This window comes from Haemaphysalis longicornis, unplaced genomic scaffold (assembly GCF_048455015.1).
Source record: "Haemaphysalis longicornis isolate Haplotype H1 unplaced genomic scaffold, Haemaphysalis longicornis Haplotype H1 scaffold_1, whole genome shotgun sequence".
Lineage (NCBI taxonomy): Eukaryota > Metazoa > Arthropoda > Arachnida > Ixodida > Ixodidae > Haemaphysalis > Haemaphysalis longicornis.
The window spans coordinates 238314592-238340261 of record NW_027526203.1 but is presented as its reverse complement, the minus strand read 5'-3'; the positions used below and the strand labels follow the sequence as shown (position 1 = coordinate 238340261).

Sequence of the window (25670 nt, the reverse complement as noted above, 5' to 3'; positions counted from 1 at the left end):
CTAATTTAAATTGAAATGGACTCGAACGTTGTCAACCATAACGTGAGGGGCCCCCCAATCCTCCACACCTGTCACGAGTTAGTCAGCTCCGGTGTGAAGGTGAGGTTGAAGCTCCTACCTTCAACTTTCAATGCGGGCAGCGAGCACACTCAATAACTTTTTTATATGGTCGAGCGGGGCCCCTGACAGCTGTGGGCCCGGGGCTGCAGCCCCGTAGCCCCCACCTTAATCCGGCCCTGGCATCCTGGCTGAACGCCTCGGGACAGCCCTCAGTAGTGTTGTGGGTCCTCACCAGACATGCGGGTTTAAGGGACGCTCCATCAACACCAACCTGCACCGCATGCAGACCATCTGTGAAGTGGCGGAATCAGGCTTTCACCCCTTAGCTGTCCTACAACTCGACCTTAAAAAGGCCTTCGACCAGGTTGACCACGCCTTCCGGTTCACGCTCCTCGGTCAATGTGGGGTAGGGGACACAATGGTCGAGTGGATAAAAATCTGCTACACCGCCATCACCACCAGCATCATCATAAACGGGGAGGTAGGGGCGCCCATTGACATCGGAAGGTCAGTCAGGCAGGGCTGCCCTATGTCCCCGATCCTTTTCGCATTGTATATTGAACCACTTTGCAGGATGGCAATAGCGTCCAAGTCAAACAAAGGCTTGGTTCTTGGCGACGAAGAGCTCAAGGTGTTGGCCTATGCGGACGATGTTGCGTTTGTCTGCTCCTCGAGAGAGCAGGCAGGGGAGGTCGTCGCACTGGCTGAGGCATTTTGTCGATTCTCGGGGGCCCAAGTCACTCTTTTGAAGTCAGAGGGCGCATGGCTAGGGGAATGGCCCACAAAACCACAACAACTCTACGGAGTTCGATGGAGGGAGGCCATCACCCGCTACCTCGGAGTAAACCTAGAAAACCGCACAGCCACTGCCCCCAGGTGGCAGACGAAACTGGCAGCTGCTGGAAGGAACTTGGAACCCTGGAGAGCGCGACATATTGCCCTCTTCTCTAGGGCACATGTCTGCAACGCCGTGGTATACCCGGCCATCTTGTACGCGGCCCGAGTCTCGACCATTGACGCAGGCTCAGTGGCCAAGCTACATCGGTTGTTCGCTGTTTTTGTCTGGCGATCCACGTATGAGCCCATGCGCCGCACCAACGTTTTCTGGAGCGCTGAAGCCGGGGGGCTTGGGCTCGTTAACATAGAGCTTAAACTAACCGCGCAACGATTTTTGTACTTCCGAGATCACCGAGATGGCTTCCTCCAGTCGTCAGTGCAAAATGCAGGCGCGTTGCACCTCGCCCCTTGGCTCGTAACAACAGCGGAGCTCCAAAGTGGTGCCCGTGCAACAGGTTTTTACAGAGAAGTGGAGGGGGCGGTGGCCCTCTTACAGGAGCGCTTCTCGTGGGAATACCTCTGCTCAGTGAAACCAAGAAAGCTGTACTGGGACCTCGTAGAGCAGACCCTCCCACCAGCCATGTACCGCCTGCCACCCCTTGGTCGGCTGAAAAGTGACGTCCTGCGGCGAGTACGGAAGCTCCCTATCCCGACCGGCTCGAAGGAATTTTCTTCCGCTTTCACACGTGTATGGGCCTCGTGCGCTTGTATGGTGGCGCCACTGATGCGCTGTGTTCAGCGCCATCTTGCGGACAACGGAGGCATAATTTCTGAAGTCCGTGAGCAAACGACGTCCGGAGGATAGTATTCCGCGCAGTACGATTATTAGAAGAGAAAGAAGGAATGACCGCTATTCTGTTGCCATGCGATACGAACAGCCAAACGGTACTTTATTAAATAGAATATGGTATATGGTTCGCAAAGGCGACAGGAAAGCGATGCATCACACAAAAAAACAGTTTTAAACAAGCGCGGTTTGGTCTCCGCGCAGCGCGCGGTCACGCTGTCATTTCGCAACGGCTTCCACTGAACACCAGCAGCGCCGCCCAAATAAAAGATAAAAATAAAAAGACGGAAGCCCGCGATGTTACCAAGAGAACGAGAGGAGTGCAGGATTGTGCGTCTGTGTGTGCATCGCCTCCCGGAACCGATAATGTATGTGTGAGGGAGGGTGTGATCGCTGGCTCCACCAGTGGAAAATTTTTTGTGGGGCCGCCGGCCCCCGAACAGCATGAAATAACGGCATAACGTCCAAACGACGCCAGCAACGCCTTCGTTGCTGTGGTCGCTTTGGTGGCTTTGGTGGATTTGATTTATTTAGCCGTAGATCAGAACGTCTGGGTTAGAACTGCTGGCATAATCAAGCAGTTGGCGGAAAGCTTATTGTGAGGAGAAGACCGACTACGCGACTTCATGGTGCTTGCAGAAGCGAATTTCTCCCGTGTGTACACTCCCCTGTGCCTTGTACATGTCAGGAAGTGATTTGATGTGTTGTGTGTGTGAAATCGCGGCGAAAGGTTTGTGTGTATAAATTGCGACACCAAGGATAAGCGGCTTCAAGAGCCCGAAGATTCAGGTTTGTAGAGGCAGGTATTTGAAAATGCCAACTGCTTGAGTAAACTCTACCTCAAACTGCTGAAACTACGATGAGTTCGTTGGATGGGCTCATAAAAATATTACAGTGCTTTTTGAAGTGCTTTCATAGGTTTATATATGCATACTTAATATGCGAATAATTTTGGACGTAGATGCGCGAGACGAGGCTTTCATGAAAGCCTCTGAACGTTTATTTACCTTGTTTATCGCTCGACATAGACAGGGGCACAGATATGGTAGATTGCACAACAGGAGCTTTAATTGTGCACGAATGATTCCTCTCGCATTCGGAGTGACCTTGATAAAATAAGACCATTTCGAATAATGGAGATTGTTTCAAAGCTGACAGTTGTACGTGATGTTTGTGTGACTACGCTGCAAGTTATCTTTGTCAGCAAAAATATTTTGCGCAACAAGCCCCACTTCAACTCGTTTTTCAAACGCAAACTACAAGTTGTACATGTTTGAGATAGTTGAGAGTCCTTTAAATAAAAGTGTAGATGCGAGTCTCCGAATTGTGGCTGGTGTGTGTCCATCTGTTTACGGTTGTGTCGCAGTGTAGCGTGAATATTTACGTTTCTGTTTTCATTTTAAAGCTTCATATTTTGCTGGTATGACTACGTACAATTCAAGCATGCATATCCGTGGGTTGCTCCATGTATTTTCTGATGCGTGAACACCAAAGGCTGATTGAGGCGCTACAAAAATATGCACTGTATACACGGCATTTTTTTTGCAGCGGTCTTACGGCAAGTAGCGTGCACATACGCAAATGCATTTATGGATCTGTTCTTTTTATTTCTTTTCGGGTACCATGTGCTTCGGGAACGTCGGCGTCGCAGGCAGCTGATCCGTGTACTGTCGTCTGCTTGTATTGGAGAAGGGGCGCTTTCTAAATTATTTCGGCTTGTATTCCCGCACAACTCGTCAGCGTAATATTTCTATTATTATAACAATTGTGAATTAAAAAAAAACGTGGTAATTGTTGTATACTTATTTTACGGTTGTTGTTTAAACTAAGCCGCGTTGCGAACTGCTGTATATGTTTATTTTTTTCTTAAGAAAAAATTCCGCCGCCGCTCCCAGGTGGCGCCACATGTTTATTTGAAACTGCAGTGCACGAGGCCCATACTGCCTACAAAGGCAAGACAGGAGGAACGCGGTTTTTTTCTGCCGGGAGGGGCCAACTGTCTGCTGTGCGGAGGGAGGGAAACGGCCGAGCACGTATTCATGCACTGTAACACGGCGTTCTACTTCTGGGATGAGCTGCAGTGCTCCTTCAACACGCGCTAGAAAATCACTTGGACAAATCTGAAGTTCCTAGACGCGGCCTCAGAACGCCCGCTCCTTCGCGACTGTGCCCACGTAATAGGGCTCCACTCGCTATGGAGGGCGAGAGTCGACGCCGTCGAATGTACTGAACGCCCCCGACCGGCGTGGCGGCACTTTGTCCAAAAGGCACAATGGGCAATTGCCGCCCTCGACGGGGATGAGGCAGACCCCGAGCTAAGCGACGCACTGGATCGGGGAACGCGAGCTCTCATGGATTTCAAATCAGAACAGCAGAGGAGATGGGACGCAATTTGAGGGCTAGCCCCGGGTAACGCTGGTGTCCAGTTATACCGAGAAATGGCTTTACCCAAGAGCTCTATTTTCTCCCTTCCCTCTATCCCGTTCACTTCAAACTTTGTGCAGTGACACAGTAGCCCTGTGGACAATCTCTCTTGCTTAAGTTTCACAAACGCTCTGCGACTTCGCAAGCAATACTCCTCGATTGGCTTACAGTTACTTGGCAAAGCATTCTGACCCTCTCCTCGCATGATAGCCGATCGCCTCCTTTTTATGTTTAAGTGAAGCCATGTTCTGATGTGCTCGGAAACCACTGTAATCACTGCATACGGCTCTGTATATATTTGTAAATAAAGCTATTGTTACAAAAAAAAAAAAAATGTCGCGCACGCTGCTGGTGCTGGTGCTGCTGCTCCTGGGCGAGGCGCGGTGCTGCCCACGTCGGCGGCTTCGGCGCAGCCGTAGCGGGGGCTTCTCTGCGTGGCATGGATAACCGGAGTGACGTCATCACGGCGGCGCGTCGAAAAGGGTCGCGCAACTCAGCTCCCTGCGGGAGCTACCGTAATTACCCGATTCTAACGCGCACCTTTTTTCCAGAAAAATAGGCCGATAAATCGCATGCGCGTTAGAATCGGATACGAAACCGAAACTGCCGAAACAACGGAAATTTCGTCTCGCCCATCGCCATCTCAAGATGGCGCCAAAGCTCTTAGCAACATTTTTTCGGACGCAGGAAGCATAGGCGCCCAGGCTTTTCTATCGGCGTTCACACAAATCGTCAAATCGTTCCACTTGCGCACTTGATAACAGCAATGGCAGCAGCGGCTCTCACGCGTTCAAAACGAGTGGTCGGCTGAAGCGTGCGCCTCTGGAGAAGTTCGCAGTATGGGCGTGCGAGGCGTGGGCCACGATCCTATCGATCATGGTTGAACGTTCGTTATGAAGCGTGGCATCACGAACGCGCTTGACGGCACCAAGGACGAAATGTCGTGGTCAGCGGAGAGCGACAAGGAGGGAGATGGGTGAGATTACTTCGATAAATAAATCGCCCGTTTATCTCGCATTCGTTTTTCTTGCTCACAAAGTTCCGTGCGCGTTACAATCGGAAGTGCAAGTTTTTTTCGGTTTTTCTTCCAGGAAAATAGGGTGCGCGTTAGAATCGGGGGCGCGTTAGAATCGGGTAATTACGGTATATAGAGGAAGTCTAGGGGGAATATACAAATAGGTGGGGATTCCAAGTCAGAGGGACACTGAAGTGAATATGTCAAGCTCCCGTTTTTGCTTGCACTGCATAGACTGGCTCAAATTAACTCACTTTTTATCGTTTATCCGGTTGATAAGTTGGTAATTATTTTATAAAGCCTGAAAGAAGAAAATCTACCATGCGCGGTCTGCGGCGGCCGCAAACTAAACGCTGTGACGTCGGGAGGAGATGCACCGTGATTGGACGAAGTCCAAGGTTAGAATGCAAACAAATTTTGGTTTGGGTTCTGTAAAACAACATGCTTGGCATCCGAGGTTATCGTTCGATGGGCATTCTCGATATCTCAATAATCGTCATACCGCGCTTCCGCCATATTCTCGGCTGTAAAATGCCTAAGATAAGCCTCCCAGGACGGCTTGGAATCGTAGCCGAGGCCTACGCAGTTGATTCACGCCCTCCGCGTCACCGCAGACGCTCAAATGCCATGCGCTTTTCCCCCCTATTTGGAGCTTGCCTCTCTCATGCCTGTATCGTAAAAAGCGTGTTCTCACCAGGCAAAGGGTCTCCTGATTCTGTCCTGTGCCCACGGCCCGCAAGCAGTCGGTGCTTACGGCAACAGCACGCCAACGAGAACTCGCTAGCGCGTCAGGTTCAGTCTGCGCGTGTTCTGCGAACTCTTTCGTGGAGCAGTGAACGCTACGGCCGAAAAATGGTGAACTGAGTATAGAAAACATCGGGCATAAACAAAAAAATCAAACTTACAAAAAAAGAATGTATCCTCAGTGATTCGAACTTGCAATTAGCAAATCACAAGCATTGCGCCCAGACCACTCGGCCAGGGAACGGCACTGCCGGCGTTGTAAATATGAGGTATATAATGTATAACCATTTTACACTTTTATTTAGTTTTAGCATTTCGAACTGCTTAGGTGACTCTTTGTTGTATAGCGCTCGTGCAGTAAGAGTCCTTCAAATTTCCATAATATCTCACGTCTATTAACTGCATTTCTTAGACCGAAAAGCGTTCGCAGATGCGTAGTCTTGCTGCTGACCGCTGTGCTTGTTCACCCAGCGCAAAAAAGTGCTTCTTGCTCCCTAGTTTTACGCTGTACAGTAAACGTTTCAGTTGATTTTTTTCCCTTAGTACCTATATTGACTTCGCTGACTTCTCCCGCCTTCAAGTGCCTTTAGATTTTCCTACTAGCGTACCAGTCAGCGAAGCATCGCATGTGCGCTTGTGCAGCGCTTGTGGAGCGACCCGGACTTAGACCTTGATACAGTGCACAAAGTAACAAACTAAAGAAACGCACATTCTTCCATTCACAAACCTGTCGTTTCTTAGTTTGAACTGAGCGAACGAATTGCGATGACCCGTCGGCGGCCGGCGGACTAAACGCTGGGCCGACTGACTGTCGGAAGGTCGGTAGCCGTGCAGTAGCACAGTCAAGCCAAGTCATTTCCTCCTGACGTCACACGAAAATGCCACAGGTAATGGGTGAGGATGCAGAGAGGAGGACAGCATTTTTGAATTGATTTTTCTACTAAATTGATTTTGGGCCCGTCAAGTTGCAATTGAGCAACTTTTTCCCGATTTCCCTTGATGAAGATTTGTATGTGCTTTACTGGAAATAAACTTTCAACTTGAAAATAAATTCGCGTAAACGCTCTCCGAGTGGTCGAAACATGGCCTATGGACTCCGGACTACAATTTGCGCTAGTAATCCCGCAATGTTTACAGATCACTTCAGTGTCTCTTCAAGTACTGCAGCATGGTAACATTTAACAATGCACTTCCAATTACCCCCGAGTGGTCAATGGCCCTCCGGGATCGTAGACGTGTTAGCTTCACTCAGTTGCTAGTGGTAGGGCGTCTGCTGCTCTCAATTTTCGTGTCACGGCCCCGCGCTGTGAATGGTGCGGGTTTTGTTCGCTGCACAAGGCATTATGCTGCAGCATGTTATCTTGGAGAAGACCGCTCTACAAGGCCTCCAGTTGGGCCGTTATACGAAATATGTGTCAGATGCGTCATGAAAACATTCTAAGCTAACACTAACGCGTAAGACGAAGGTAGCGAAGCTGTGCGTACCCTTCACGACTATCACTAAGGTTTAAGTGCATGATTGCAGCCGATTTGCTTCTTCGCTGCCGCAATGACCTTTACGCCCTCATTGTTGCCATACGTTTGAGCTTTTTTAAAGTTTTTGGAAGTGATAATCATTGGACATCACCTTGGAAGGGCGTATGCTAGGACGTGTCTTTTTTATTCCGAGCAAGTGTTTCCACGATTACGGTGAACAATGGAGATTTTTTGGCCAATCTTGGTCAATAATCTTAAGTGGGTATGCTTGGCTTGATAAATGTGCGCCGGGGACGCTGGGCGGTAGCCGTGGGGTACGCGCGTACCAGCGCTCGGCATTCTTGGTTTTTTAAACTGCCGGGCGGTCACATCAATCTTTGCCAATCTACGTAAGTGGGTATGCTTGTCTTGACAAACGCGCGCCAGGTACGCTGGGTGGTCGTCGCGTGACACGCACACACGAGCGCTCGGCATTCTCTTGTTGTTTTTTTTACCTGCCGTGCCGTCGCCTCAATTTTGCCCAATCTCCATAAATGGGTATACTTGTGTTGGCAAACGTGCTCCGGGGATGCTGGGTGGTCCTCGTTAGGCGAGTACACAGAAGCGCTCGGTATTTTCTTGATTTTTTGAACTCTCGGGGGGTAGCCGCAATCTTAGCAAATCTCCCTAAGTGGGTATGCTTGACTTGAAAAACGTGCCCCGGGGGGCGCTTGGCGCTCGTCGCGTGGCCCGCCCACACAAGCACTCGAAATTTTCTTGGTTTTGTTAATTGCCGGGCGGTCGCCGCGAGGACCGCGCACACGTGCACGCGCTCGGCAATTTTTTGGAATTTTTAACGGCGGAGGAGGAGGATAGAAACGTTTATTGGAGCGGAAAGTGCTATTGTGGGTGGCCTTCCTAGTCCGGATAGCGGAGATGAAAAATTACGATTTTTAAACAACAACGCTGTTAATAGGGCACGCTGTGCATTAGTGTAGCACAACGTAAAGCGAAACACTCTTGGTTTGGCCATAGAAGATACTGAACAATAGATCGCGAAGACGTCCAAGGAGCATCAGAGCCTGGCACTGATACTACACGAGGTTTCCAACAGGTAGTTAGTGCAAGATGTCTCGAAGGGTGGTACACCAGCGCCTAAAAGTATGGGCCTGCTCACACACCTCGCAGCTACTTGCCGACAACTGAACTCTGCCTCAGAACTTCGTGCTGTCCATACGGTGTTTGGACGGCTGTTCGGTTGCGCATGGTGAGCCTGATGCGGCATCGCAACGTAACGATGTCGTTCTGCCGCGCCGCGCTTATCCTTGCCCTTCTGTAATATGGCTTGAGTGAGCAGATTCTTCGGACGGGGTACTTGGGCGGGAATCAGCTTCTAGAGAGACGTGTTGACGCTGTAGGAAGCTTCGCCCAACTCTGCTATCGCCGAGAGAAGTGCTGAGCTTTATATAGGCCATGACTTCACTACTCGAACATAGGATGGGGTCCACACGTCATTCGTTTGTGCTCCGTTCGCTCGAAAGGTGATGTTAGCCCAATCTGCGTCTCGATTGTAGCCAATGGTCACCCGAGGGCAAGCTTCAGTCCTTTTTTTATTTGCTGCATCGCGGAGATGGTCAGAAACGTGCGAAGTCATGCTGAAGTCGTGAAGCTTTTTGCGGGTAAAATTGAAGCATCAGCTATTTTTATGGGACATCATCGAAGACATCTTAAATGCACCGCAAGTGGTTATCGACCGTATCCACGGAGTCGGTACGCCATGTGAGGCAAATGCCATCCAGTAATCCTCAAGCTGGTTAACCGACCAAATAGGCCAAGGATAACATGATGATGTAGGAATCTGAAGGATGGCGAGATCCGCATTTTAGAAGATATTCATCTCCTCCCCAGATAGGCCATTAATTGCTTTCGGTAAGCGCTAGTGATACAGAACAAACCTATGGAAACAAAAACGTTTCGCCATTCAACAAAATGAAAATCGTCGAGAAACTGTTCTGATGCGATGGCAGCTTGAACACAACAGTTCCTCCTAACGCACAGTCACGCCACCGGTTCAGCTACCACTGCAAAATCACGTCCACGGGCTACAAACAATATATTTGTTGTGCGGCGCCCTTGAAGCTAAAAGTGAATTGATTGATTGATTGATAGATCGATCGATTGATTGACTGATTTTTTGATCGATCAATCGGTTCATTGATCAATCGAGAGATAGAGAGATAGATTTGATTCATCGAATAATTGATTGATTGATTGGTCGATTGATTGATTGATTGATTGATTGATTGATTGATTGATTGATTGATTGATTGATTGATTGATTGATTGATTGATTGATTGATTGATTGATTGATTGATTGTGAGGTTTAACGCGCCGAAACTACGCGCCAAAGGGCGTGCTGTAGTGAAAGGTGCCGGATTTATTTTGACCACCTGGGGATCTGTAACGTGTGCCGAAACAAACTGTTTTCTGCACTGAAGTTTAGCCCTAGAAGTGTGGTCAATAAATGCGAAGATTTTGAAGGCACTCTGCTCATACATGATCCTGATGTCACGAGCAGTATCTAAACATTTCTTTGCGGCAAGATCTGTGGTTCAGTCGTTATTACCTGTTTTGCGTGAAATCGTATGACAAACCGGAGTTTGAAGGCTGGTGCTTTCGCAAAAAGTTGATTCTGTACTTTTGCCCTGGACGATATGGGCGTTGAGATGGTTCGGATTCTTCTTTTTTAGCCATATTCTACTTATCGATGCTATCTATACACCTAGGAATGCCAATATATTTGTACTGAAAGCCTTGTACGACTTTCTCAAAAACACAGGAAATGTTAAACCCATATAATTACGTAAGGTGCCTTTAACCTGCCAAGAATAGGCTGGAACTTGCAGTGTACAGGCCCCTATGGCACCACTCTCACCTCCCGCTTGAAATTACTTTCTCCTTTAATTTAAAGCAAGCGGTGCGTATGCCAGCACTTAATATTGCTACAGTTTCAGGAAGTGTCACTGAATTATGTTTGCTACCTCAAACCCTCCCCGAAATATTTGCTTACCAATCAGTCTTTTTTTAAATGACCATGTTTTGGGGAGCCGCCAATACGACTACAAATTACATCTTGATGTTAACAGGCTGCAAACGAAAGCAAGAAGAAAGCATGTAGACTTTCGTGAGACGGACTTGAGAACGTTCGTAAAAAAAACTCTGCAACAATTATTCCTATTTTAAATAGCTTTTGTTCCAACTCTATAAGAACAATCTTCATAAGTGTACAGAGATGTACGTACCACAGTGGGGAAGCAAATTAAAGGGTGCTAGTTCTAGGGGTAAACACGAAATGCTGCACGTATATTGTCGCTTGAATAACCTTTCTCGCAATTGTAGTACTGCAGCGAACAACATGATAGCACCCCTTCACGTAGAGCTTCGGACAAAAACGATAACTCCTAAAGGCTACTTTTGGGTACAAAAATGTACTACTTTCTTATTCACAATCCTACAAACCCCCGGATGCGCCTTACCCCAAAATAAAGATACAGTGACAAAACTGAATTTATAAAGCTAGGAAATAACGCTTGCATACTCACGTTAGCTCACAATCGATACTTTCCTACGGTGTTCCTTTCTTGCCACAAACAAGCGATTGATTTCCAAAGTTCTATCATGGAAATATACCATCTAGAGATCCACCAAGATGGGATCTTTCGACTTTGCTTCAGCTATATACAAATACGTCTTTCACGCCGGATGACATTCCTAACACATTTCTGTTGATATTTGCGAAACCGTGCCCAAAATATCTTTACATCATATTCAATGAAATGTTGCGAAGTCTGGAGCACCGGATGACTGGCAATATCTTAGCTTAGCATCCCTACCAATTGATAAGGCGGCGATTCAGTGAACAGTTATCGGCGTATTTTTATTATGTACCTTGGGGAAAATAATGAAACATTTTATTTTCTAGCAAGTTAGTTCATATCTCAAAAGCGATGTCTTTTCTTTTCCGTAGCCAAGATTACTTTCGCCATTGGTTTTCAATGGTGTAACAAATAAATTATGCGGCTAAGGAATTCTGTACAATTGCAGGTAAAGGCTGCCAAATAGATACATTTTTTTTATTTAGAGAAAGCTTTTCATCGTGCCCCGCATTACAATCTAAGATTGAAGCACCGACACTTGTTAAAAAAATTAGCAGTGGCTTAGCTCGGCTATGCCAGGACATACGTAGCGTGACCTAAGGTTCAGCTGGTTATTCTTAGGTTTCTTGGTTGTCCAGGATTAGCTGATTATCATGCTTACTGCTGCTAAAACGATTTACCATCCAATCCAATTCAATCCAATTTATTCCAATCAAATACAATTCAATCCAATACAGTCCAATACAATCCAATCCGATAATATCCAATCCAGTCGTGGCTCCAGCGCGCCAGCTGTGCGCCGTGAGACATCACTGCTCCTTGCGCATGCGCAGCCCGGCTCTCCAGGAACCACGCGAAACTGCTCAACCTCGGCCAGTGTAGCTCACGCTACAAAAAAAGTTAGCAAATCCTGCAGTGGCTCTAACGGTAGCTTTTTGGATAGCAGCAATATGACGAAGACGCTCGTTCCAACTCCTTATTTCCGGAGAGAGAGAGAGAAAGGAATTTTATTGAAATGAAAAAACACAGAAAGGTCAGCCTGATGGTAGTATATCTGGCCAGCTATTCTGTGTGTGGGAAGGGAAAGGGGAGGAAAGAGTGTGGCTAGAGGACAAGAGAGATGAAGATGGCGGAGAAATAAATAAATGGCTATGTATAGAAGATGCCTATACCGATACTGCGCATGTGTTAAAGTTAAGCCGGACGGGCCTCAACTACAATATCTCTGAGAGGCCGCTGCTACGCAGAAATGTCAGCACAGCTTTAAATGCCTTGTGGGAACGCTTCGCGTCTGGCCAAGGTCCCAGCAGTCCCGCAAGGGACGGTACTAGGATCACTTCTTTTCATAAACCACATGAATGACCTGGAAATCCATTCGCCTGTGTGTTCTCGGTTTCGCAGACGAGTCAGCGGCACGCCTTAATATCCAGTTATTAGGGGATCAGTCTACACTAAGTGATTGCTTAGCGACTACTTCTAAATGTGGCGACGCGGCACATGCGCTTGAAGAGCTGAAAATTTTGCAAATGACAACTACACCGGAAAAGGCTGTGTTGTAATTAACTCGTTCGAGGGGGTAAATATCCGGGTGTAATAATCGGTTATCACTTAAATTTGAGCACCATATTCAAAATATGGTTTCAGCGGCAATGAAGGCAGTGTGTTTTTTGAGGCACCAAACTATAGGTTTGGTGTGTACAGGTGAGACCAAACTCGAAGCCAATATACCTGACACGTGAGACCTCATAGTTGAATATACGGATGTTTTCTGGGACCCGTACGCAAAATCCTATTAAATTCCGTATATGGCGCACAAAAGGCGCTTCTGTTTATTTATTACCTCTATGGCAGGTACATTTCAGTACCAGAACCCAGGAGTGGTCGCGTCCGCCTTCGCCTTGACTACGTCATAGGTTTTTTTTTCAACATCATCAAAAGTTTTTTCAACATCAGTTTGAAGTTTTTTTCAACATCATCAAAAACCATAGGGAATTACTGTCTCAGAAACACACTGAGCTCAACGACCACCATGCGATGCACTCTAAAAAAAGCATGCCAAGACATTCTTATTCTCAGACAGCCGCGCAAATGCCTACACGTCTTCTTTTTTAAGGATAATACCCAAGCGGAACGAGCTTCCACATGTGATATCGCCAATTTGCCATCCCAGGACGCATTCATATCTTCGGCTAGCACACATCTGGATTTTAATGTTTTGTATTTCGTCTCCCGCTGACGGTACCACAAAAACAGTCCTTGCCTTCTTATCACACTCTATCCAGGCATTCATAATTTCTAGTGGCTTCCTTCGCTCTATCTGAAAAATGAGACAAAACTAACTTACAGTTAGTTTTGTCGTTCCTGCAATAGTCCCCAATTTGCTGTTTTCTTTTGATCTTCGCATTGATTTTAATTATCGCACTTATTTTTTCTTTGCTTGCATAATGTCTACCTACTTGAATTATCGACGTTGCGTACTCTCTGCCTGTACTCCTTGCACTAATTGCTACAGGAGCATACGGAAGTCCCTATCTACTGATGCTTTGGGCCCCGAGGGTCTGGTGGTAGTATTTGTAAACAACAAAACAATGATTCGCATTACAACCTAACGCAAGAGATAAATGAAAGTGCGTTCGCTCTTGTGTTGTTTACCTACCCCTTTGGCTATTTCAATCGGGAACGCTGCGGCGTTCCACCTTTTACAGCGGGTCCTAGCTATTGCACGCGTGTGCTATTCAAACAAATGACGTATAAACATAAACAGGATATAGCGGGACAGAATTTCTTTGTGCAGATACGGAAAAGCACGGGCAAGTATCAAGCACAGAACCTAAAATCTACTCAAGCTTTGGACGTTACGGATCATCCTTATGGGCATGTTTAAAACAGTGCTAAGCGCAGCGTTATTACAAGTGCGGCTTGTATAAGTGACTTCTCTCACTGCACGTAGTTCACGCGCCGCTGTCAAGCATGCATGCCTTCGCATCTACGTGAAGCTTCTCTCTTCCCTCACCCCCCCTCCCCACATACACACCCGCATCCCGGGTACGGCAACGGCCAATATCCATGAGTTTGAGTGTGGCGAAAGCAGGCAGGGCACTGAAAGGGACGTTTGTGTCAGCAAGCCATCACTGCGAAGCCTCGCCAAAGTTTATAGTTAGGACCCGTAACAGCAATGAAGCATGAGCAAGAGGAGCACAGCGGGAAAACTTTGTCTTTAAACATTGGAGGTAGGCGGCAGTTGAAGTGCGACGAGTTAACGTGGCTGGGCTAAGCCAGCTGCGAGTAGGGCGACTCAGGCGTCTATTGAAAGCGGACCTATTGAGCGTGTGCATTGCTTTCCTTCTTCCGGCAACCGTGTTTCCATCCATCTAACGCAGGAAATGTCAACACTTCGGATTTGGCATTCCCGGTGTGCGGTGTTGTCGAATGTGCGCCGCGTGAGGAGAATCGTGTTGGTAAGAACTCGGTTGAGCTTGCGAAGTAGGCACTCTCACGTTATATAAATGCCTGGAGATCCTGAGCTGAGACTGGACTGAGAGACAAAACCCAGAGGCAAGACTTCAATATCCGTGTCCTATACTGACGAGGGGGAACACGGGGCAAAGTACTGGCAGTCTGAAAAGATAGACCAACCTATGGGCCCCGTAACTATCACTTATAATGGTGTTCTCAATCTGCTTAAAAATGTTAAAGTTAGTTCAGCGGGTGGACCGGATGGCATACCGAATTATGTTTTGCGTGCTTGTTCTCAAATCATTGCCCACTTTCTGGTTACCTTTTTCACCATAACGCTGGCTACCGGTGAACTGCCTCATCACTGGAAAACCGCTATAGTGTGGTCCCCATTCTCAAAAGCGGCTCCAAAAGCAACCCCCAACATTATAGGGCCATTTACCTTACAAGCTAGTGCGGAAAAATTCTTTAGCACATAATTTTTAGTGCAGTAATTAAGCATTTGGAAAGCAATAATTACTTCACAGATTGTCAACATGGTTTACGGGCCGGCTTTTCCTGTACGACTCAATTCGTCGAATTTGGTCATGACATTTTCTCCTCATTTGACCGAAACGAACAAACAGATTGTGTATTTATAGATTTTATGAAGGCCTTCGATTGTGCTCCTCACCCCTTGCTTTTACACAAACTATCTTTTCTTGGATTACACTTCAATGCAATGCCGTGGATAAGGGTTTATTTGGAAAATCGCACACAGCGTATTTTCTTGCATGGGTACCAATCTGATGCAGTGAGTGTCTCTTCGGGGGTTTCGCAGGGGTCTGTTCTAGAGCCTCTGCTTTTCTTGTTTTTATCAAGGACATTGTAGCTGATCTTAACTGCAAAGTACGTCTGTAAGCTGACGACTGTGTCATTTATCACCGTATAACTAGCTCGCATGATACAGCGCCATCTTCAAAACGATCTAAATTAAATTCAGCGCTGGTGTAAAAAATAGAAAATGACGTTGAATGCAATGAAATGTCAGCACATTACTTTTTCGCACAGTGGTAAACCCATTTTGTCGAAATATGTCCTTGACAATGTGCCCCTTAACCCAGTTACAGATTTGAAGTACATCGGCATTTAGTTCTCATCCAACCTCTCCTGGAAAAGACAGGTTGAACATGTTTGTTCTTCTTCCTCCCGGACGCTTAACTTTCTTCGGCGCAATTTCAGGGCTGCCCCTCCTAAATTGAAAGAACTTCTTTATTTCACGCATGTAAGGTCCATCATGAAGTACGCCTGCACCGCTTGGGACCCGCAACTTGCCTACTTATGCGAAATGTTAGAACGTGTACAAAACTGTGCCGCCCGTTTTGCCACGGGTGATTACAATTTCCGATCAAGTATTACATTACTTAAAAACCAGCTTAACTGGGAACCCTTAAAAGAACGCAGGCCGCATGTCAAACTTAATTTGCTTTATTGTACCTATTTTTAAAAAAACTGGCATAAATCCTGACATCTTTACGTTTACCCCACATTTTGTATCTAGACGGCGTGACCGTAGTTTGAAAATTCAGGAAAAACCTTGCCGTACAAACGTTTTCAACGATTCGTTCTTTCCTCACACCATTAGTTTGTGGAATAAGTTGCCAAGTGCGATAGTTGATTGTACCACTGACGCGCTTTTTAGTAAGTATTTGTTAGACCTGTAGTTCTGTTTTTATTTGTATATTTGTGACGATGTTCAGCGATGTGTTCTACACTCTTAGGCAAAAGGGACTAAAAGTTCGTCCTTTGGGGGACTAACGGCCGTTGCCACAATCATTAGTCCCTTTGGGGTCTAAATGTAAGGGGACGAACGGTTAGTCCGCCACCGGGTTGGTCCGTTCCGCTACTCCCCAAGGGACGAACTGCCGAGTCTCAGAAAAAAAAAATAGACGTCCACCAACAGGGATCGAACCACCGACGCCCGCAAATAGCCGCAAAGGACCGGACGCGCTACCACTTAAACACGCCGCCGGACGGATGGACGGGTAGATAATTTTCAAGTGTACAGCGTATAGTGCTGTGCCAAGTGATGGATTCATTGCAACTGGTGCCGGAATTTTTGTCCGTGCAAGCGACCGTGACCCCGATTTGCGCTTTTCGCTTAGAGCTTTGCTAACTTGAGGGTCCATTGCTCATTTCGATTCTAAGTACAGTCTCACAATCAGTTTTTTCTCGTAAAGAGCTATCAACTCGTCGCCTGTTGAGATAGATGGCTGGGTGATCGGACGACTCAATTGTTTACGCACAAATTAGCGCAAACTAAGTGTATTCTTAGTGTTCGATACATGCGTTAAGTGCTCTAGGTATGGTGTGTGAAAGCGATCGTCTGTGTGAGTGTCAGAATAGGGAAACAGACCATATTTTCCTGCATCGGCGAAATCAAATTTGGTGTTGCTTAGCTTTGGTGTTGCTTCTTCAAGTTAGCGTCGCTAGACGATCGGGACTGGGAGATGAAACTGGGTTTTACAGCAGTTGCAGCATTGTCATAGCTTTGGTGCTCAAGGCAATTATGTACCGAGTGTAAAAGATAACTTCAAGACGCTTACCTGTAGCGAGCATTTTTATTTTGCAGTTGTTGTCATCAGCAACTAATGCGTTTTTTCGCGTCTGTGAAACAAACATTATCATTACGCTTGGGGATCAACGTTTGCTATTGTCAGTAATATTTGTGGTATTGTTGACGGGCTTGAAATCTTTCATTGGCCGTTATTACCTCGCCCGAATCGTATGCAACACAGTGTATCACCATAACATCACCGAGAAGCTTCTGTCGATCACGCATCGCCGCTCCTTGAATTACCCGGCGCTCGATTGACACTAGGCACTTTTTTTATAATTAACATAAAGACTTTTCCCAGTGACACCATGTGAAGGACCCACTGACTGCAATGACTTCTGTTTTGGAAATCTGAAACTGTCCACAGACATATGCGCGAAATGGGAACGACGACGCCATTAGAGGATTAACGACGCAGCAAAGGGACTAAATGCATGCGTTTCGTCTTCCCGTTAGTCCTTATAGATCGGCGGGGACGAACAGTTAGTCCGGATTTGTGCACACGGCACACACTCTGCTACGGATACTCCCATTGAAGATGAACTGTTCCCCGCGAAGACTAACAGCTGTATTTTAGTCCCTATTTTAGTTCTTTTTGCCTAAGAGTGTAGGCTGCCTGCCACATGTACTATATGACCACGTGTTCAATTTCCGCCTGCTATAATGCCATCTTAGCACTGCACGCAACTTAGTAAATAAGTAAAATAAATAGGACAAGACGCAGGCTAGGACGAAGAATCAGATCAAAGGAAATTCTGTTGTCCATTCAAGGGAAAAGGGGAAAGAAGGGGGAACCATATAGCGGATTCTAGCGCAGTACTCGGGCTTGAGACAGCAGCCATCTGTCAGGGGTGGCGACCATTTGTGGCACTATTCGTTGTGGTGCAGTACTAAAGAATAGGCTGCAAGTATGTCTCTCGCTGAGCCGCAATCGGACGAAAAGCACCCATTGTTACACTAGCATTTAATGACTCACCACCGACTGCACACCGTTCTCAACAGCCGCAGCTAGAACTGAAGCAAAAGCAGGGTCAGAAGGCAAGAAGGCTGAAAAGTAATTGTTTCCGTGAAACGTGTGTTTGAGTATTTGTCAGACATCAAGTTTTTAAACCTCATTTCCTATCACGCATAATCAAATCTGGCCCTATACACCAGCCATCACCATTGTCTTTAACTGATTTTATTGTTGTTCTGGCTTTAGTAGCCACTATTTTTTTTACGATACTTTTGTTTGGCGCTCTTTGCCCCAGCTGGCCTTGCGCCATAAAACTCCAACCATCATCATCATCATCATGAAATGTAACTACGTTTTTTTCTACGTCCCGCGAATAGTACTTACCAAGGCTGTGCCGGGTAGCGATGAAGTCTGGATATCCGCTACGGTAGTACAGGCAGGCGCCCTTCTTTTGACAAACGTCACAGGCTCCCCTCGTGACGTCTTCGTAACTCCAAGAGCCTGGACTTCTTGAGCCCTGGCGGGCCTATTTGAGTGGTCTACTTTATGATCAACCTCTTTCCTCTCGGCAAGGTGACTGCGCATCAATATGCGTTGTTTACCGCGATATTATTTGCACTTTACTGGGGCAGTGGGAGACGGTACTACGCAGTTCGGACGCCGAGTCTGAATGCTAGGCTGTCCGGATGGCCGAGGCCGCCGCCAAGAAGCAGGGCCTCCTGGCCGATGGCTGAAGGAAAGAGGCCTACCCCACCCTTGACAACATCCTGGAAAAACCATGAATTGGTTATTTCTATTCCTCTCTCTCGCATTATAAAGATTCTTGAAGCATGTCGACGGATTCAAAGAATATTTCTGGTGATTTTCATCTCAGTAGAAATTCCCTCTGGCCATGATTGGCAGCATCCGGGACCCATGAAAGCGTGTTCCTGATACTGAAAATGTGTAGGCTAGGTGAATCATAGTTATGGTGTCGGGGAACTGTTTTTGAGGTAGGAGTTAGGTGGAGTCCCCACCTGAAGTCTTCTCACCGCACTACACCGAGTTTTCGCCGGTACTTTACTCGGCGACGCCACACCACGATTCGTTCTTTCATTTTGGTCTCAAGAAAAAAACTTAAATTCCAGTAGAAACGCAGGTAAATTGTGTACACTTATGCCCGACTTACTTGTACGGTGATTCTCAACATCCTTGGGCAATGTTGTCTATTTGCAGGTATCGCTACATCAACGTCATTTGGTTTGGCTCCCACTGGCTGGCCATGAGCAATTCCTGCTACAACCCCTTCATTTACGCCATATACAGTGTAAGTACACCGTGCCTGTATCTCATATTCTGTGTGACATTTTAATGTCCAAGTTTTGATCACTTTGAATTGATTTTTCGTAAGTTTGAAACGGGAGATTTAAAAAAGTGTTATAAAAAGGGTTATCTATTGTAATGTCGTCCTCTTCGTTTTCCTGCACAGAAATTCGGAAACGAGGAGGAACATGAGATGTTGGGAGTTAATTAGTTTGGAATGCGCATTGGGTAACACCATTTCTTAGTAATACTGCGAAAAACGACACCACATTATTACCATTCAGTTGCTACGCTTTTGTGTGTTTTACTTTGACACGAGTGCCTTCGGGAAACACATCACACCATAACAAAGGAGTGCAGTGTTTTTTTTTTCACGACGGCAGCCATTACAGTGCCTTCATTTTTAAATTTCCGCAATATTTCTTTATAATGTTCGGCATGTGTCCCGCGCTTGAGCATGAAAATACCCCTTTGACAGTGCAACCCCTATCTAGGATTTATAGAACTGAGGGGAAAAGGCATCCGGTCGCTTTTTCTTCAACCCCGATACCCACCGCCATCATAATGTGGGCCGAGTGTAGAGGCTTTCGGCGCGACGGTGGGTTTTCGAGACATTTGTGATATTTTTGCCAGAATAGAGCTAACAAAAATAAGAAAAACAACAAATTTCACCCCAAAGTCAAGAAGACATGAAATCTGCGGAAAAACTGAAACCACCACCATACTCATCATCAGCCTTTTTATATCGAGTGCGGGATGAATGCTTCCAAAATCTGCTATGCTGCGCTATCCGTTTCATTATTTGCGGGTAAATTTTCTTGTCTTATCCCCCCACCAAGTTTTCCGCCTTCTCCTAGCCCATTCTGTTAGGCTATGTTCAGACTACCGACGCAAAATCCATATCGTGATCTATGGACGTAAAAAAACGGCATGTCACGCAGTTCGGTTGGCTGATACATGAAATGACGTCATTCTTTAAAGTTATTTCGACAGCTGCGGCAACAGTCTGAAACCGGCGTTACTCGCGACGTCCACCTGTTGAAAGTCGTCCGCATTACGTGCCTGCTACAACGCCACTTTATTTTATTTCAGCTGGGATGTCGTCACAGGAGTTTGTTCTTTAATCTACGGCACTCGCTTTCTACCACTAAATATGATTACCAGTATCCTTCTTTCATGCACTCGTTGTGCTAACCTAAGTTTGATTTTAGCAGTTTAGGGAGACCCGTAAACCCTTGTTTTACGTTAGTACCGAATTCGCGCACCGGGTAAATACCATGTGTTTAAAAGGACACGATTAACATGCTTTTGATAACTTTCGCGTACTTCCCATAACCATGCTTCCGTATACTAATCTAAGGTCTGGGGCCTTTTTCTTGGAAGGAACAAACACTGATTGCCAATCCACTTGCCCTTCCGTTTCATTACCTATGCTGAAGGGCAGGCAGTCTGCTTGCATACATTTGCATTGCGGCTAATCCCTTGAAGTTTTTGTGTAATGCTTCTAGTGAGCTTTCGTATTACAGCTCCCGATTCATTTTCTGGAGGGTTTTTCCATACTCACTAACGACCACTACATTTACCGGACGTATCTAGTTGCTCAGGTCTACTTAATTTTTATTTCCGCGATTGTCTCGATCAATCTGCATAGCTATCCCCTGTAGACAGGTTGCCCATAATTTCTCCGACATGACATTTTCTTCTCCGGTGGCTACAGTAAAGTGTTTTTTGGCCTGACCTTATGCTCTAACAGTACTAATATGCACCTCTCCAATGTTCATACGAAGGATTATCGGGCCCATAAATGTAAAGTATACCTCACCCGAGAGCCCGATGTAACTTACATGTGCTCCCTTGCCTCGGTATTCTACGATTATGGTCCCGCTTTCCAGAAGGTTCTTAAAACCTAAATTGTGCTAACCAAAAGCAGTACGGTCAATTTGTATAAACGTTTGCAGGCATTAGGCAGGACGTGCGACCAGTGAAACACGGTTTAAGCCGTGGTCATGTGGTTTGCCCATAGCCTGGTTTGGGGAACTTTACTGTAATTGCACGTGCAGTGCAGTCGATCATGTATTACACGTTGGCTTGTACAGAGGCATAAGATAAGAGTAAGGATTCTGAGTGGAAAGCATATCTAAACAGCGATGCCATCTCCACGTACTCTGCAGTTGGCGGTTGCCATAAAACAGGCCACACCATACAGCATACAGCCAACGGAAGCTAATTTACACTAACGGCGTTGAGGTTCGAATATCTAATAAGTTCCATTTTTTTGCTGGAATGATTGTAGTCCCAGCCAATGAGAATCGAAAGACTGGTAAAGACGCCGGACAACGTCGACGCCGACAACGGCTTTTTCGCTCAATTGGGCCTCTTATTGCGTTCACATTGCAGAACTTTCACTCTGTATGACAGGAAGCGATGACGCAATTCTAGAGGCCATTGGCAGGTGCGCCGTACCTTATTTCCGGCATCGTTATCTTAAATAAATACGGGTACATGAAGGCGTACGGCATCTATTTTACGATTTAACAGAGTGTTGTAGCTGACCGTTTTTGACGGCCCACTCCGGTATCGGCGGCCCCCTCAGCGCAACAGGAGACAATGCCGTTCGTGGCCAAGCGCACCACGCATGCGCAATGGCGCTCCCGCTTGGTATCGGAGCGGAGCGGACCGTGAAAGACGGTCAGCTAAAACTCGCTAATACTATTCTCCCAAACGAGAATCACCGATGACGGCGACGAGAACGCTGATACCCAATGTAGTTCAGGAATCGTTTGGTCTCATATGCGTAGGTATAGGAAATGAAACCCAACATTACTGCGAGGGAAAGAATTGTGCAGAATGTCTTAGAATTGTCTACTAATATGTAAGAATATTATGGCGCGTCTTCGTTTCACAAACCTTACGTTCCTTTGGTGGCACTTATGAAACACGTCTCGACCCACCCCGCCCCTTCAAAGTGATTGTATCAAGTGAGCCGGGACATTGTCTGATCGCTTCTCTTGGATTTAGGGCGAAAGGCATATGCATCATGAACCGAAAAATCCGGAGTTGTCCGCTCGAATGGCTCGAAAAATCCGGCAGCCGTGCGCATCTGTCTAAAAAGACACCGCGGGAACAAAAAACAAAAAAAAAACGAGCTGCCTCTCACGGCTATACATCGCGTGCTTTAGAAAGCTGTTGCACCATGTTTGCGTCTTTCTTCGCTTTCATTTCTTTCTTTTCATTTCTTACCAGGCCGCAGACCATTTGGAATACCCCACTGAGAAGCTACGCGTCTGTAGTATGGTAGCTTTATTGAACCAGCAAGACAATTACGCGATGTATCAAAAAAGTATTTGATTGCCATTATTAGGAGAAGCCTTAATGCTTTAGCATTCATAAGCGCGAGGCACACCTAATTGCCCAGGAAACTTTTATTCGCTTTGCACCACACCGCTCAAAGAAATGATGCAATTTCTTCGCCGGTAGCGTCACATTGGGCATGTATTTTGCTCCGATCAGCACAAAAATAGGTGCCACAACGTCGCCTCCACTCAACTCTAAATTAAGCGGTTTATAACACGAAAGTGTTTTATTCCGAGAATCACGAACATTTCACTTACGTCGTATCCGTCACGCAAGTGACGCGAGTATAACGAAGCAAGCGGCCTTTAAAGGGTGCACCCTCTGCACACAAGGCCTTCTTGATGGGAAGCAGCCTTTTGTACTAAAGAGTACGTTATACTTCGGGTTGTTCGTTTTCAGGTTTTTATTTTAACACGAAAGCTTTTTTTGCCGGGATACACTAAGATTTTACTGACGTCATATCCGTCACGGAAATGACGCCAGTACACCTTTGACGAAGCGACCCGCCAGCAGGACGTCGCTCGCCAGGCACACCCACAAAATAGCTGCCGACCCGCAAACTATGCTCAGCTGCAGATTTCACTGCACATTTCACTTTCGTGTTGTACTGATTCCTATAACAGAGGAACCAACCACAGTTTTTATATTGAAAAAACAATTACGATTTTTTTGACGCATACCTGCGATGAATACGAAACTCCTTGCTGTAACAGCAACTTCGCTTAGTATTTGCAGAAAGGGAGTCGCAAAGAGACTGAATTCTACTTGTGGCGGAGGCTCGTATGTATGCAAAAGTGTGGCAGTGTGTTTGATCAACGCCTTTGGGTTGACAATAAATAAAGCTCGAAGAAACGGGAGTGACGAAACTTTCCGTTTATCCCAAGTAAACTACGAAATTTCATCTGCAACAGCTGGATGTTAGGGCCACCGATAAGTCCCACACAATTTTGAATCACATGAATAGAAAAGGTTTCATTTCATGGCAATTTTTTTTGAGCCTCAGTTGCTTTTCTTCCTTCCGTCTTTTTAGTTTCCTGCATGGCCCGGAACAGCCACTAATTAAGTGATGCTGATGATGCTGATAATAATAATAATAATAATAATAATAATAATAATAATAATAATAATAATAATAATAATAATAATAATAATAATAATAATAATAATAATAATCAATCAATCAATCAATCAATCAATCAATCATGTTTATTTACGTGCCCAGGAACAGCCAGAGGCCTGGGTGCTGGCGCACGGATAGTTACATGAAAACAAAATACAAGAAACATATTGAAAGAAATAAACAAGCGACAACACACACAAATTGAAGTAGCGAAAATTACAGAAATAAAGCACAGGCGGAGCCTGGGTACAGGTAAAAAAGAAAAAGAAGATGCCTTTGTGGCTCAGCTTATTATAATGAATACACAACAAGCAGAGAACAAAGTTTAACAGTAAGACGACAAGAACAATGACAAAGTATAGAGACAAATGATAAGACAACCATGATAAGTAAACAGTTTCAAAAACAGGCAACTATAGTGGTTAAACAGAACCACAGAGAAACCAAATTTCAGCAATAAAAAAAAGAAAAACGAACGACAGAGATATCATAGATGTTTAACATACTGTGTTCAACAAAGCAGTACGGTAAATTGTAAAGGAGCTTTGAAAGATGTCAAGGCGTTCAGAGAAGCGGTTGTAGCAATTCTGTATTCTGCGCACAGGAGAATGATTGGAGTTGCGCGCAGCGGTCAAGAAAGGGCGATGCGACCTGGTGGGCCTCTGTGGAACACTAAACTCTAAACAGTTAAGCAGGTCTGCGCAAGAAAGGTCACCATGAACAATTTTGTGAAGAAATGTAAGGTCTGCACGCATACGTCTGCAGGTCAACGAAGGAATGGAAGGAACTATGGGTAAGTCAGAATCAGGACCCGAACTGTGATTGTGATGACGGTGCTTAAATATGGATAAAAACTTCTTCTGCACACGTTCTATTAATTCACTACTAGATTTGGAGATGCCGTTCCAGGCAACAGAAGCATATTCTAACTGGGGGATACATATTGCATTGTATAGCATTAGAAATGGATCTGGAGAAGAGAATTCCTTTGTAATCCGACACACATTTCCAAGACTTCGGAGTGCTCGCCGGGTGATGAGCCTAATATGAGAAGAAAAAGAGAGGGTACTGTCGAAAAGAACCCCGAGGTCCCTAATCTCCTCAACCCTTTGCAACGGAGCTCCCGCTATACTGTAGGAAAACAGTAGACGATGGGTTTTCCGGCTGTACGTGACAACCTTTGTTTTAGCTGGATTTAAAATTAGACAGTTTTTGCTGCACCAGACCGATAATTCCGACACATCCCTCTGCAAGGCACAGCAGTCCTGAAAACTGCTAATGTGCCTAAATAGTTTGACATCATCAGCATAGAGAAGAAATGAAGATTTTGCTAATACTGTTGACACATCATTGATAAAGATAGAAAACAATAGTGGACCCAGCACAGAACCCTGAGGTACACCACTCGTTGCAGTGTAAACACTAGACCTTTTGAAGTTTACATCTACGTAAAAGGACCGGTCAAGGAGATAGTTGGACAACAAGGCAACAAGACTTGCATCAACACCGGAGATAGTAAGCTTGTTAATTAATAATTTATGGTTCACTACATCAAACGCCTTACTGAGGTCAAAATAAATTACATCCAACTGGCCGTTTTCACAAACTGCAGCCGAAGCCTGAGTCATGAAGCTTGCAAGATTTGTAACCGTCGATCGACCCGAGAAAAAGCCGTGCTGATTTGGTATCAGAACGTTCTTGACGCAGGCAGCAAGAATGTTGTGCAGAGCTGACTCAAAGAGTTTTGAGGCGACACAAAGGAGTGAGATTGGGCGATAGTTGGTAACGGCTGACTTATCACCAGACTTAAATATTGGAAAAATTCGAGCAATCTTCCATGCACGAGGAAATTTACCGAAAAGCAAACAGTTATAATAAATGGAAGTTAAGACAGGCACAAAAATGTTG

The 25670-nt window shown here is 45.9% G+C and overlaps 1 protein-coding gene across 1 annotated transcript in view; it reads left to right on the top strand.

The window, feature by feature from the left end:
• LOC144142950 (tachykinin-like peptides receptor 99D) overlaps positions 1-25670 on the top strand; it is a 405848-nt gene that overhangs the window by 363143 nt on the left and 17035 nt on the right. The window contains exon 3 of the mRNA XM_077674780.1: positions 19202-19292. Within this exon, the coding sequence (XP_077530906.1) occupies positions 19202-19292 (91 nt within the window). The remainder of the gene's footprint in view (positions 1-19201; positions 19293-25670) is intronic.